This window comes from Morone saxatilis, unplaced genomic scaffold, assembly GCF_004916995.1.
Source record: "Morone saxatilis isolate NCDOM2014 unplaced genomic scaffold, NCSU_SB_2.0 Contig23, whole genome shotgun sequence".
NCBI classification, from domain to species: Eukaryota; Metazoa; Chordata; class Actinopteri; family Moronidae; genus Morone; species Morone saxatilis.
The window spans coordinates 19,814,020-19,827,812 of NW_023339796.1; the positions used below are offsets into that span (position 1 = coordinate 19,814,020).

General features: G+C 40.9%; 1 protein-coding gene across 1 annotated transcript in view; it reads left to right on the forward strand.

Moving 5' to 3' along the window:
* The first annotated feature begins 174 nt into the window (after positions 1 to 174).
* tgm1l1 (transglutaminase 1 like 1) overlaps positions 175 to 13,793 on the forward strand; it is an 18,069-nt gene continuing 4,450 nt past the window's right edge. Inside the window, exons 1-8 of the mRNA XM_035670141.1 lie at positions 175 to 411; positions 4,451 to 4,743; positions 4,838 to 5,029; positions 7,250 to 7,501; positions 10,782 to 10,900; positions 11,698 to 11,805; positions 12,210 to 12,387; positions 12,974 to 13,112. Coding sequence (XP_035526034.1) covers positions 4,452 to 4,743; positions 4,838 to 5,029; positions 7,250 to 7,501; positions 10,782 to 10,900; positions 11,698 to 11,805; positions 12,210 to 12,387; positions 12,974 to 13,112 — 1,280 coding nt within the window. The 5' untranslated portion in view covers positions 175 to 411; position 4,451. The remainder of the gene's footprint in view (positions 412 to 4,450; positions 4,744 to 4,837; positions 5,030 to 7,249; positions 7,502 to 10,781; positions 10,901 to 11,697; positions 11,806 to 12,209; positions 12,388 to 12,973; positions 13,113 to 13,793) is intronic.

The window sequence follows — 13,793 nt, forward strand, 5'->3', positions numbered from 1 at the left end:
ATTGGAAAAGTAGCACTGGACATTGCGTAGTTCGTAAAAAACTTTATCTCCTTATTATTCCCTCTGTGCGCGCGTGTGTGTGCTTCTCGTCATGTAGTCGCACACCCGTACGTGCGCTCCTTTACGCAGCGCGCACGGATCGCGCTCGGAGCAACCCCCTGGTGGGAGTGGGAAGACTCCAGCCCATACAGGGTGGTGCAGGGGTGGGCAGAACTGCGAGGAAGAGGGGTGTGTATATGTGTCAGCTTAAAGTACCGTGCACTGCATTCCAGGGCAGGCATATATAAGTATTCAGATCCAAGAACGAAGAACGAAGAAGAAAAGTTTCCAAAAGTTTGACGCTGAGAAATAATTACTCAGGACGAAGCAGAGGGTTCATCGCTGATCCAGAGGAGAATCCACATAAATAAAGTAAGACTTTTGTCACGCCTACTCTGTTTCTTTTCTTATGGGGGTGATGTTGAGTGGAGGGTAAGGAAGCGGTACGCACATGACCTAACGGTTTCTTTTTATAGACAAGAGAAAGTCTCTGGTACACTTAGTTAAAGGTTTGTTGAATGATCCTCCGCAGAGAGGGACGCTTACATCCCATAAAGAAGAAGATACATTGTAACAAACTGGCTTTTGTTCAAGGACAGACTATATCAAAATATATCTCAATGTGACAATCTGGATTTACTCCATACATAAAGGGTTTTGCCTTTATATATCTCATGGCCTTGCAGTCCTGGTTGGAGTTTAGGCTTGAACTTGCTGAACCTTTGTTGCATAAAAACTCCAATTATCAGCTCCCCAGATTGCTTCCAGCAGTTGATAACAAGGAGCCCCCCCTCCTTCCATCTTTAAGAAGCTGGTTTGCTGTTATACTGGCTTTTTTGTAGGATTTTCCATGTTCAGTAAGAACACAGTCAATTAGTTTAGGTATTTTCATGCCCTCAGCTTTGTTGGTTGGTGGCCAACCAGCTGCAGCCCTGCTGCCCCCCTTTTCTTTCTTCAGAGATTTTAAAGGATGTGCAGTGCATACCATTTATTTATTCTGTATGAGATGGCATTCTAGGCTTTTACTTTGCTGTGACATTTAATGTTTTTTCTATTTTTTATTTAAGAAATTAATTAATCTTAAATGGGACCTATCTCACCAGACAATCAAGCCCAGCCATTTAAATCTGGTGTTGTTGTTCAGGAACAGTGACTTGAATTTGAAGAGCTTTATCTGAGGGGCCAGTGGGCATACCAGTGGTGCCGGCATGCCAACACAAACTGACTGAAGAGAAGTGCAGAGATGCAGGGAGAGGGTACAGCATAATGGAAGAAGTGATACGTGTGCTAGTGATAGGCAAAGGGGAAGGAAAGATGAAGTGACACTTGTTTTCAAGCTTGGCTAATGGTTGTATTAGAAAGCCATTAAAGTTTGTGCATTAAAGTGTGAGAGAAGAGCAAAGCTGCCAAAAAAATTAGCCTTGTGGAATTGCTTTTCAGGGTTTTAGAGGGTTGAGTGGGTGACTCTAATTGGGCAATTTTAGGCCACCTAAGGTGCCGTAGTGAGATAACATGGCCTTTTTAAAGCCTGTGAAGACACAAATTACTAACAAAACAGTCTGAAAAGCTTTTGTACAGTTTTTGTACAGTTACGTTTCAAAAGAATCCATTTTTGGCAAATTGTTATTGTATTTGCTTTTTATCACACGAAATATTTAGTCACTCATTTTCTGTGAGTGAGTAGAAAGAGACATGGAAGCTTCCTTTTACATAACTGACATGAATTCATTGCCTTCTAACCAAAATATGTGAACCCTGGCATGCTTTTATCTTCTTGTCAAACTACATGTCAGTTCCTTTTCTTTAACTAAAATTAGAGGTGATGTGGCCAAGTGTGACTTTTGGGTGGAGATCATGTTGCAATACACACAGCTGACTTAAATCTATTGTGCCTGTCACAATGATTATGAATGTCTTTGCCAAATATTTAGAGGATTTGGCAACAGTTGAAGGCAGGGGAACACCATCTGACTGGCAGACGAACTCAGGAAGTTAAGGAGTTGAAAAATCAGAAGTGAACAATAATGTCATTCACACATGGAGATAGTTCACACACAGACACACGCACACTCTACTGTGAAAGGTGCTCCTCCCTACCACCTCTTCCTCAGCTGTTGTTTGCCCTTTGAACTGGACCACATACCTTCACTACCACTGCCTTTTCCCCCAAACCAGAGTGCTCAGCCTATACCATGCAAATACTCAACAATGAAATCAATAGAATAGCAGCAGCCCTTTATTAAAGATTCTCACAGCTGCTTGTCTGTATGAAATAGGTGCAGTAACTTTCCTTATGGCCCCTCACATCACTAAATAAATCATTACATTTTAGCTGCTGACATTTAACAAAGAGAACATAAGGAGACACCTTGAGATATGCACACAGCTGAAAAGATGTGCACAGATACTAGCTGACCATTTTCTGAACCTCTCGCCTAAATAGTGATTGTCCAATCATAGCTTCACCACCAACTACCAATGGCAGCTATAGTAGTAACCTAGCTTTACCTCCAAGGTCAAGTAGCACTTTGGTCAACTCTGGTTGTGTTAAATGTGTTATATAAATACACTTCATTTGATTTGATATTAGCTAACTACATTACTTTTTGGGGTAGCAGTTTACGTAGAACATCCTCTGAGCCAATACTCCTATATCAAGAGTTTAGCTAATGTTAGCAGCACTGTCCTGCTCTGTATTAGATTTGGGGGGAAGTTCACACTCCAGCAACCCAAACCTTGTTACCCAAGAAAGTAATACATGTGCCAAACTCATTGGTTAATCATCCTCTAATTCTAATTTCTGTTTATCCAGGTAGGCTTTTCTATTGCAACATACAAACAGGGTTATTTTAGCAGAAAATAACATTTGTATACATACATTTATAAATTGTTGACTTGTTGGATTTTGAGCGGTAAATCTGCCGCCATTATCATCGTAAACTCGTATAGGTATCATGCTAGAGCATGAAGAATGAGAATGTCAGCCTATAAACCAAATACCCCCTATATAGGTTTACCTAACAACACCACATTTCTCTTGAATATGTGCATTACTACAGCTCATTACAGTTTATTGGCGTTTTACAAGAGCTAACAAAACTCTAAAATAACCACATAATATGACGTTAGGATGGAGACGTTGCAGATGGTGAGAAAATGGAGGGAAAGATGGGGAGGAGAGGGAAAGTCCTCCCCGCTCTGCCTTTCATTTTAGTAAACACTTTTTGTTTCAACTTTCCTTATGTTGACATTTGGTGTATGACATTTGACCCTGATTTTAGGATTTAAGATGGGCAGGAAGGACAGGCTTATCTTCAGTGTGACAAATGATCTAATTCCGTTGTGATTATTAGTGCACTGTATGAGGGTGGGGATCTGACAGTGTGATAAATGTTTATATGATATACAGTACTGGACACCTACACCCTCAGTGTATGGGAACGCACAGACACATACACACACACACAAACTGCATTATTTCGCAACAGCTGGGGTGAGGCAGATGGAATCCAGCTGCTTGTAGGAGATTGCTCAGGGAGTACGGCAGACAAGGACGAAAGGCTAAATACCCCAGAATGCTTTGGGAAAGCCTGGTGGCTGAGGACAGTGCATTGGCTGTTGCATAATGGACAGATGGCTGAAAAGGGAGAAGAATGAAAGAAGAATGTTTGTTAATCAGGTTGTTATGAACACAAAGTCTCAGTGGAATGAAATGTACTGTAGCACACTGTCAGATGCCATTTGGTACATCATATGCATCTGCTTTCTAGATGTCGTTGAAAGATTTGGTTTCATTTGTCCCTCTGAGATTTCTGCCCTCACCCCAATACAATAGAAATGAAAGGATTTTGGTTCGTGGTGCTCACAACCTTAAAAAAGTAATTTAGAAGTTCTACAGCAACATCTCTGTCCAGAAACAATGTATCCATAACTGTTGATATACCATAATGCAGTCACCAGTTTTCATATGAGGACTTTCTTTTGTAGAGAGCAGTTCCAATAAAAACTGTTTACATCAAGGTCTGGGGATTGTTCAGAGGGAAATATTTCAGTGTAGTGGGTGAAAGAGACAAAAGTGTAGTGTACTTAATGTCTTAGGATAGCATACAGTAGCAAACAGTAGCAAAAAAATAAAAGCTGATTAGACAAGGAATGTCTGAAGAGCTCTAAACTCCAGCAACACTTGTATAAAGAACAATTTATTGTCAAACCAACACGTTCTGGCTTGTGGCCTTCATCGGGCTCATCACGTAACACATTATAAAGAACATTTAGCCTGCATCTTATTTTTGGGAAAAGCAGGATGATTAGCATTTTCGGTGTAACATAACCAAATAATGACTTAAAATTAAGATTTGTATCTACAATTTTATTCCTGAAATTGAAATAGTAATTTTCTAATGTTTCCTAGAATGCCAGGTGAGCGGTTGACAGTAAGAGGAACATCAGAGGTGGGGCGTTTCCCTGGAGGAGCCCCACCCACCAGGGTGGAGCTGACCATTCAGAAAGAGGGCGATAAGAAACAGGAGGAGGGAGGCTGTCGCCGCTGGTTCAGGAAGATGTGTCCATGCTGCTGTAAGCGCCAGAACAGCACCTCCTATGATGTTACAGACAAGGTGGAATTGGTCAAACCACCGGCTCCAGTCCCTGCACCGGAGCCCGCCAAGCCCAAGCCTGAGAATGGAGAAGCAAAGGAAATGGAAGGTACACAGACTCTCTCTACAGAAAATATCAAATGTCCATAGCAGCAGTGATATAGAGACATATACTTAAATTGTGTTAAACCTCACTCTCTCAGAAATAAAGTTGTCGGTGCATTCTGTGGACCTACTGAGCTCCAAGACGGGTCAGAACAGACGGGAACACCACACCGACTTGTATCACGGGGAGGAGCTGATCATCCGCAGAGGACAGACCTTCCAGATAGAGCTGGAGCTCAACAGGCCCTTCAATGCTGACACTGAAAAGCTGCATCTGGAACTGAAAACAGGTACGGAACAGATGGACAGTGTCTGTGTGTGTGTCATCATACCTGCCAACAAAATCTATGATGATAAAGAAATATCTAAATTAGTATGATCTTTAGCAGCTGAAGTGTTAGGTACACTATTTAGGTGAGTAGCAGCCAGGGGGGGTTGTGCATGATTTATGGGTTAAAAATGTATCTGAGCATATCATACTGGGTTGCACCAAATTGCCTAATGCACAAAAATGAACTCAGATTGCCCAAAGACACATCCTGCACCTGCAGACCTAAGAAAACCGGTGCGGTGCCCTACTAAGGGTTAAACCTTTGGATTGCAGTGGCAAGAAAACAAAGATAATAAGAAAAGCAAAACAATAAAGCTATAGTTAAGACTGTCTCTGCCTCGAAAGTGCCAACTTTTTGTCAGAAATTTGAAGGCCCAAGCCCAATGCAGATATTATTATTTTAGAATTGTGGAAGCTAATCTAGATCAGTGATTCCCAGCCAGGGTACTTGGTGACCAGGGTGTACTTCAGCAGTCGCCAGGGGTACAGAGAAAGACTGTAAAGTACCTCAGCTAGTTTGAAAAAAAACTGGATGTTTTGATTAGAAATATATCCACATATTGAGTCGGCAAGTGAGCACACAGGTATAACCCATGGTAAAAGTAACAGGTAAATAGTTAAATTAGTTGAATGTATCCGGTGAATGGTTGCAATAGAACACATTTGGTGTCGATGAAGGGGTACGACTACTCTGACAGGGTTGTACACTGCTGTAGAGCCGCAGAAGACCTGATACAACTGTTTCCACAGGTTGAATATCTGTGATCTTAATGTGTAGAATTGTTAGAATGCACCTTTAACCAGTATTTGCTGCAAGCCTGTGTGAAACGCAGAGGAACACCTAAATCAGAACAAGCATGGGAAATGTGGTCAAACATGCCACACATAGCAAGCACATTTAAATCGAGCAGCAGTTCAACCATAGCTACACCACAAGTTTTGGATTCCATCCACCATCCCACAGTGTTAACAGTTTCCAGACCTCAGGACACCGGACACCTCGCTCTGGTATTTACAGGCCTCATACTACAACAATCCACTACTCACTTGGGAATAAATGGCCATTACATCACTGCAGAGAAGTCATTTGCTGTCACCTGCTGTTAAGATAGTTACATGGGAAGAGAAAAAGAATTGACACGGACAACTAGCTGAGCCATCCACATTGGACAGGCTCTCTCATTAGCTTTGCTTTCACAATATCATTTGCTGTGAAAAGGTTTGAAGTGTTGCCCTAAAATCATTGCTTTGTGTCATTGTAGCTGCCAAAGCTGTTATTTTTTTCAACTAGGAAGTCGAATGAAGATTCCGAGTCAATTTTCAATAATGTGTTTAAGCTGAAAAAACTGTGTTTTACATTGATTTCCTTCTGAAAGTGTACTCAGACATGAGAGAGGAAGGAGCTGCAGTCGGGTGGAGAACAATGGTTGTTTGATAATGTCCATATTCGCTTCAGTAAATGGCAGCTAAAGCCTAGCAGCGTGCCACAGAGCAAATAGTTTAGAAGAAAGCATCCAACAAGTCTTAATCCAGCTACTAGGTTAAAAATAAAGTTTGTAAAAAGTTGTTTTTAGTTTTTCGTAGTTTGTTAGCCTTTAGTTAAGTTAAAGGGAACATTCAAGTTGAATGTGCTTGGCTTTCTGCAGGGATGTGTGTGTATGTGCAGTGTGGGAGGTTTTGCAGCCCCAAAATATTGTTTACTCAGACAAACCATGCACAGCCGGGGGAAGGGCAGTGATGCATATGTGGTTTATAGTTTGCTATGGCTGTGTTATCAACTGTGGGAACACATTAACAATTACTGTCATGTGAATAAAGGAGTTTACGCTGTTCTCAACTTCCATGTTCTCCACGGCCGCTTGTGCAGGTATATAACTTTATTTGTTATGTATATGTTTACACAAAGTGTAGTTTATGTGCATATACACACATATATTCACTCGCTTTGGAGTTTCACTAATGAGTGTTTTTCATATTGTTCTTGTACTCTTTTAATTGGTAGACATTTGCACATAAATTCAGAGATCATATTATATAGTATATTCTAAAAGCACAACATGAAATGCATTGTACATCAGGCTTTTGTTAATGAAAATTCTATTACAGTGTTTCCTTTCTATTTCTTCTTTATTGGAGCATTCTGGTACAACATGACTCAAATATAACCTGTGTGCTGTAGGTCCCCTGCCCATGGTGTCCAAAGGCACCCATGTCATCATTCCATTGGTGGATCACCTGGAGGATGAGCGCTGGGAAGCCAAGATTGTAGAGCAGAACGGCAACAAGATCAAGCTGTCCGTCAACTCACCAGCCAGTGCTGTGTGTGGCCTGTACGGGCTCACGGTGGCATGTAACTCCTCAAAGGGCGAGGCAGCAACTACTCACAGCTCCAGCAAGAACATTGTCATGCTCTTCAACCCTTGGTGTGAAGGTAAGATTGGCAGTGGGTGTGAACGTGGCAGAGTGTTTACATAGATCGAGGGCAGGAATGTGGAACATAGGAAGGGGAGAAGACGAGTCTTAGGTGATAAGAAGATAAAATGAAGGAAAAATAGACAAAACAGACAGCGTTGCATAACTGGAATGAATTACATACTATCTGGCTTGCTGTTAAATTTGAGGCAGAATATCTTCAAAAAGTCTATATTTTTCTTGCAGAACTGTCAGATACAGCCAAATTGCCAGGGAGAAGAGTTCCCAGAACATAGTTGCTGTATTACAAATAGCATCATCATTCTGATAGCAAATACTGGTACAAAGCCATTTAATCTCTGAGAGGAATCCTGATATAATGTTACACATGGGTGATAAAGTCCAGCCCAATCCTTGAGCGTGTTGCTGTCCATCAAATAGCTACAGTGTGACCCTGTGTGAAACTATGGGAGTCATGGGAGTAACTATACTGGGTATGATTCAAGACTGCTGGCACACTTATGTATGCCACTTATGCAACACGCTGAACTATGTTTGTGTGTAAGATCAAATAGACCTCCAGTGGCCTCATTTGTAATGTCTATGCATACAGATGTGATTTTTAACCTTTGCTTATGCATAAATCACTTTGTGGGGTTTATCACTATTTACTTACTTTAAATATGTTCATAGATAAATAAAAGAGGTCAGTTTTTTTAATCAAGCATACATTTTTCCTCTTGTTTAGTTAACCCTACACTGACAACGCTGGTGGAAACAAGCTGTAAACACAACTGACATAGTATTATCTTTAAAGTTAATATGGCTAATGTGTTAGCAGGTGGTTGCCTATTTACTCATGCAGAGCAACATTACCTTTATTTAGTGGAGTTTCTGGTGACCCTTTCATTGACACCACCCACCATGTCCCACACCCCTCCTCCAGGCCTGTTTAGTTTTGCTCAACTCCTTGATGGCTATGGGATCATGATTATGTTATATGATCCCATAGACACTCAACAGTTGAGCCATAACAGCCTAATATTGCTGTTTGACATAACTTCAGACTACACCAAATACATAATTTAATGGCCTGTCTTATGAAATTTATTAGTTTCTGACTCTGAGAAAGTGGCAAAAACAGTGAAATGCCAAAAACCACTGTATCTCTGATCCATCTCTGTAACCAAGTCACACACATTTAGGTTAATTTGTATGATCTCTCTAATGTAATATTTTTTCACTTCCATTCACTGAGCCTCCCCTGAAACTGTTTCGAGCCCCCCTGGGGAGGCCCGCCTCCCACTAGACAGCCTCTGGTCTAGTTCTGGGCCATCTTAAGCAGGAGTAATTTCCCAGATGGCCGAGCAACTGCGAGTTACAAGGATATTTTACCATGGAAATTCAGCAAAGAGTATAGAGTACAATTTTAATATTGTACAGTAAGAGTAAAATGAAGTGGATGAAAACGATTGATGATGTCCTCACTGCTGTATATTCCCATAACTGTGTATGATCACTCTTGAAATGAGGCTGATAAGAGCCATGAAACTGAACAAACACAATAAAGGTTTGGGCTGTACAACCGAAACAACAAGCTTAAAGACACTAAAACCCCTTCATAGAGCTGAGGGGAACTGCAGAGTTGGATAATATCAGGGTTTTTTTTAACTGTGAGTGACACCTTTCACAAACACCTAGCTATTTGATCCATTGTTGATATCAAAATATTGATTATAGCAGCTTTAGCTACCACTTTGAACTACATTCATGACCAACACATGGTCTCACTGGGCTTCATTTGTAAAATGTTTGTACAGTCAGTTTGTACTTTTATCAGTATTTTCTTATTTCCAAAATGTCTGGATTTAAAGAAAAAAAAGGTCAGTCTTGTTTGTTTTCATTTTATTGGGTATACTTATTATTCTCTTATTCAGTTGATAAAACATTAGGAAATGAGGTCCATTGTTTATTCTGCTGAGTTTCTTTCAGTTTGCTGTGCATTGCAAACTATCCGCACAGGATATTTGACAGAAAGACGTGTATTTGCAACACAGCAAAATAAAAAAACTGTGGACCTGGATTTGATAAAAAGAAACTCTGTCTTTCATTATGGGGTTGCTGCTTTTGGCAGCAAGCCCAATCTCCTCTTCCCTCTTTCAATCTCTTCTTCCCGAGACCAATCTCTCCCTCACGCTCATAAAAGTCAAAATCCTACAATTACTGTATAAAAACGCCATGGGGCAAGCTCAGAGTAATCCTGCAGCTGGTGACAACCTGTCCTCTCGCTCGCTTTTACTGCCTCCATGTGCATTTCCTGCCTTTATATGCCTCTCCCACCCAGCCTTGCTCCCTTCTTGCTATCTGTTGACCTGATCCTCACTCCATCTCCCCATTGCTCTGTTTTCTGGCCTCCTCCTCCTCCTTCGTATCTTCCAGTGTGTGTCTGCTTCTCCCTAAATTGCAGAAATATTCTGTAAGAAGTGAAAACCACAATTATCACAGCTGCCAGATTCTGTCAGCCTCACCTCCCTCTACTTTCTCCTGTAAAATCACAAGACACTCTGTTATGCTCCACTCTCCCTCCACCCTTTCCCTCCCAAGCATAACTTCCCCTCTTTCTCTCATTCGTCCCACAGGACCTCTTCCTTCCACTTGCTTTTTCTCATGTCCATCTTGAATACTCTGATACTTTTACTGCTTTCCCTTTCTTTCTTTTTGTCACGTTCCTTTTCTCCCCACCCACCGGTAATCACGGTGGCAACAGCAAGAGATAAAAGAGATGGAAAAACACAGACACAGAGACACAGATTTGTGAAGCTCATGTCAGGGGGTGCACGCCCAAGTCTGTAGTGCTGATGTCACTCAAAACAGACTGTTTCCCATAAAAGAACGTAGGCCCCACCACAAGGTCTATGGACTCATTGTGTTCCTTAACCATTTCCTGGCCTTGGGGACTCTTTCACATAATTTGTGAAAAGAAATCACATTCTTAAGTGATTTAGTATCTGAAGAGTTGAAAAAAGCAGCGATTCTGGTTCACTTTCACAGAAAAGGAGGAAGCCACAAATTTGACTAAGAGTGTATGTCATTAAAATAAAACCTACAGTTCAACAGAACTTGTATTTCCTGTCAATGTTGGTTTAATAGCATCAACATTAAAGATAACTGCATGTATGTGAACGTAGAGAAAACACAAGTGGATACAATGTAGGATGAAAAACAGCAATCTCAATGCTATATTGTCAGTATTATAACAGATTACGGTATATAGATATAATGTTGTCATATATTTCCAGAGGACACGGTGTTCCTGGATGATGAAGACGAGAGGAAGGAGTATGTTCTGAACGACATCGGGAGGATTTACTATGGCACAGAGAACCAAATAGGTGCCCGCACATGGAACTTTGGGCAGGTACAGACTATCGAAACAAGATGTGACACGAAAATGGTTACTGAATTATTATTACAATAGTGTCTGTGGCACACCACCCTTTGTTGTTGTTAAATGTTACTCAGACAGGATTAAACAGCGTATTTGTTTGGACTATTTTCAGCCGTGGATTAATACACATTTAGTGCACTAGTAAGTATTTCCATCAGCAGGACTGTGAATGTCTGAGTGACACAATTAAACTACAGTGCCAATGCAAGATCTATGTGTTTTTAATATTTATTAGACAATGGAATTCATATTGTATGGCACAGAAGAATACGATTTATCAGGCGTCAGCTACACACACAATACTTGTTAATAGAATCAATTCATTGCTGGTTTTGGTCTTTCCCTGGGATTTGTTGACGATAAGAAAAATATAGGAAATCACCAGAAACATATTTTGTTGTCTGGCTGTCATATGGCTGGCGGTACCAGTCCATTCCCACAGAAAAGCCTAGCTTCTTCAAGTTTTTTCTTTGGCTTTATAAATAATCGCGACACATGCTTTGAGTTACGTTTCAGTAGCCTTCCACCACCTGCCATTGTGAACTTGTGAAGAGCAGCGCCATGTTTTTGTTTTGTGCCATAAAGCACAAATACTGTAAACCAAACAGGCTAGTAGAAGCTGCAAATCTGTTATTTTATTTACGAAGGGTTTTGATATTTCTCAGTTATTGCCATTGTTTATTAATGTTCCAATAGTAAGATGTGTCTTTAAATTTTACAGTATTCTTTTAACCCCAAGATATGAAAAAAAAAATGTTTTGTTGTAGTTTCATGAGGGAATCCTGGAAGCGTGTCTGTTTATCCTGGAGAAGAGCGATATGCCTGCATCTGGTCGAGCGGATCCTGTCAATGTGGTTAGAGTCATATCTGCCATGGTGAGTTTAAATTTATATTACATCCCACTATCTCCATGGGGTTATCCAGGATTTTAGAAAATACTGCTCATATGATTGTATTTCATTTGGTCAGTGAACTTTTCAGTTGTATTTTTGTAAAGTTTGTTTCCCCACATGAAATGCTGTTTCAAAGCCACACTTCCAGGAGTAACATTCTGGTGAGAAAATACTGTAGACAATATTTATATATTCAGGAAAGCCTCTAAAATACCCTCCATGTCTTTTTAATGGTAAATTGTACCCTAAATTGACAGGAAACATGACATGACCTCGGTGTCTTTGTTAGAGGCTATGGCCCTGATCATCTCTCAGGTTCTGCTTGACGAATGATCATTTTAATTTGTCAATGAGACCAGTAATTGACAGTGTCGCCATCTTTTCAGATAAACGCTCAGGATGACTTTGGGGTTCTGGTAGGGAACTGGTCTGGGGATTACTCTGATGGAGTCTCTCCTGCGGCGTGGAGTGGCAGCGTGGAGATCCTAAGGAAATACCACTCCTCCAACGGAACGCCTGTGTCATATGGGCAGTGCTGGGTCTTCTCTGGGGTCACTACAACAGGTGGATATAAGAAAAAATGCAACAGAACATGGAATGATGTGTGGGAGAGAAGGTTGGAGCTTAGTGGAAGCTGGAAGGCTGTATTGTATGTGTGTGTTGTGCATATGCAAATGCAACGAATGATACCTAGCATTTCCTAGAATTCACGTCAATTTGATTAACAGTCGCAAAAGGTCTTGATCATGGCTTCCTGTCTATCAGGCCCTTTTCATCAGCTCTCACTGCTCTGTAACAGAACACTTCATTCATTGTGTGTTCATGCAGGGTCCCTCACATGATAGTGAGCTGATATTGACACATATAGCACTGCCCTGATAGCAAGCCGTAGCTCATATACTACACCCTACTGTAAATACCTTGCATAGGCATTCCTGTCATACCTCCTACTTTTGTCACCAATAGAGCCGCATGTGTTGCTTTCATTCAGCCAGGATAATAAAGTCCCATGCAACCATGCAAATTTCATTTTAGTAGAAATGTCTGAAGTCATTATGCCCAAGTCTTAGCAACTGGGAGCATAATAATTACTCAGTGACCTTGTAAATTCAGTTTTAATGAATCTATCTCTGTTTGTCTTTGTTTACAGTGCTGCGGTGTCTTGGCATACCTGCCCGAAGTGTGACCAACTTCCAGTCTGCTCATGATACTGATGTATCCCTCACTACAGATGTCTATTTTGATGAGGAGCTGGAGCCGATCGACTACCTCAATAGTGACTCTGTCTGGTAAGATGTGTATCTTTACATGGGCAGGACATCATGCTCGGAAAACTGACTGCTGTTAAATCCATACCTTAGGAATGCACCGTATATTAAGATCTGCTTGGAAAGCAATTCCCTCTAACTTGAAACCCCAGAGACGCCAGGCTCTTTCAATTATCTGCAACTCCTCTCAGACTGCAGAGGCTAATCTGCTCGTAGTGTATATCTGATGGTTTCGTGAAATGCCCTTAGTAATATCTGTGCCATTTCTTGTTCCTTCTGGCTAGTTTTTACACCTTTACGCCCTAACTACAAAGGAAGAGTACACCAGACACTTGTTGCAATGTAGCTATATGTAGCAATGTTTGCTGGCTTCATTTGCATCAATATTTGTAGAATTTAGTGGCTTCTAGCAGTGTAGTTGCAGATCGTGAAACATGGTGGACTTCATGGAAGGTGACAGCAGCATCTGTTTAGTTTAGTTAACCCAGTGGCCACTTACGGTACTGCAGCAAAAAATTCCCCTGAGGCCCAAAAAGCATTAGTATTAGGGCCATACTAAGACAAAAAAATATTTTTTTGGGGGGGAAATTACGAGAATAAAGTCATAATATTACGAGAATGAAGTCATAATATTAGGTCCACGAGAATAAAGTCTTAATGTTACGAGAATAAATTCGCAATAATACGAGAATAATGTAATAA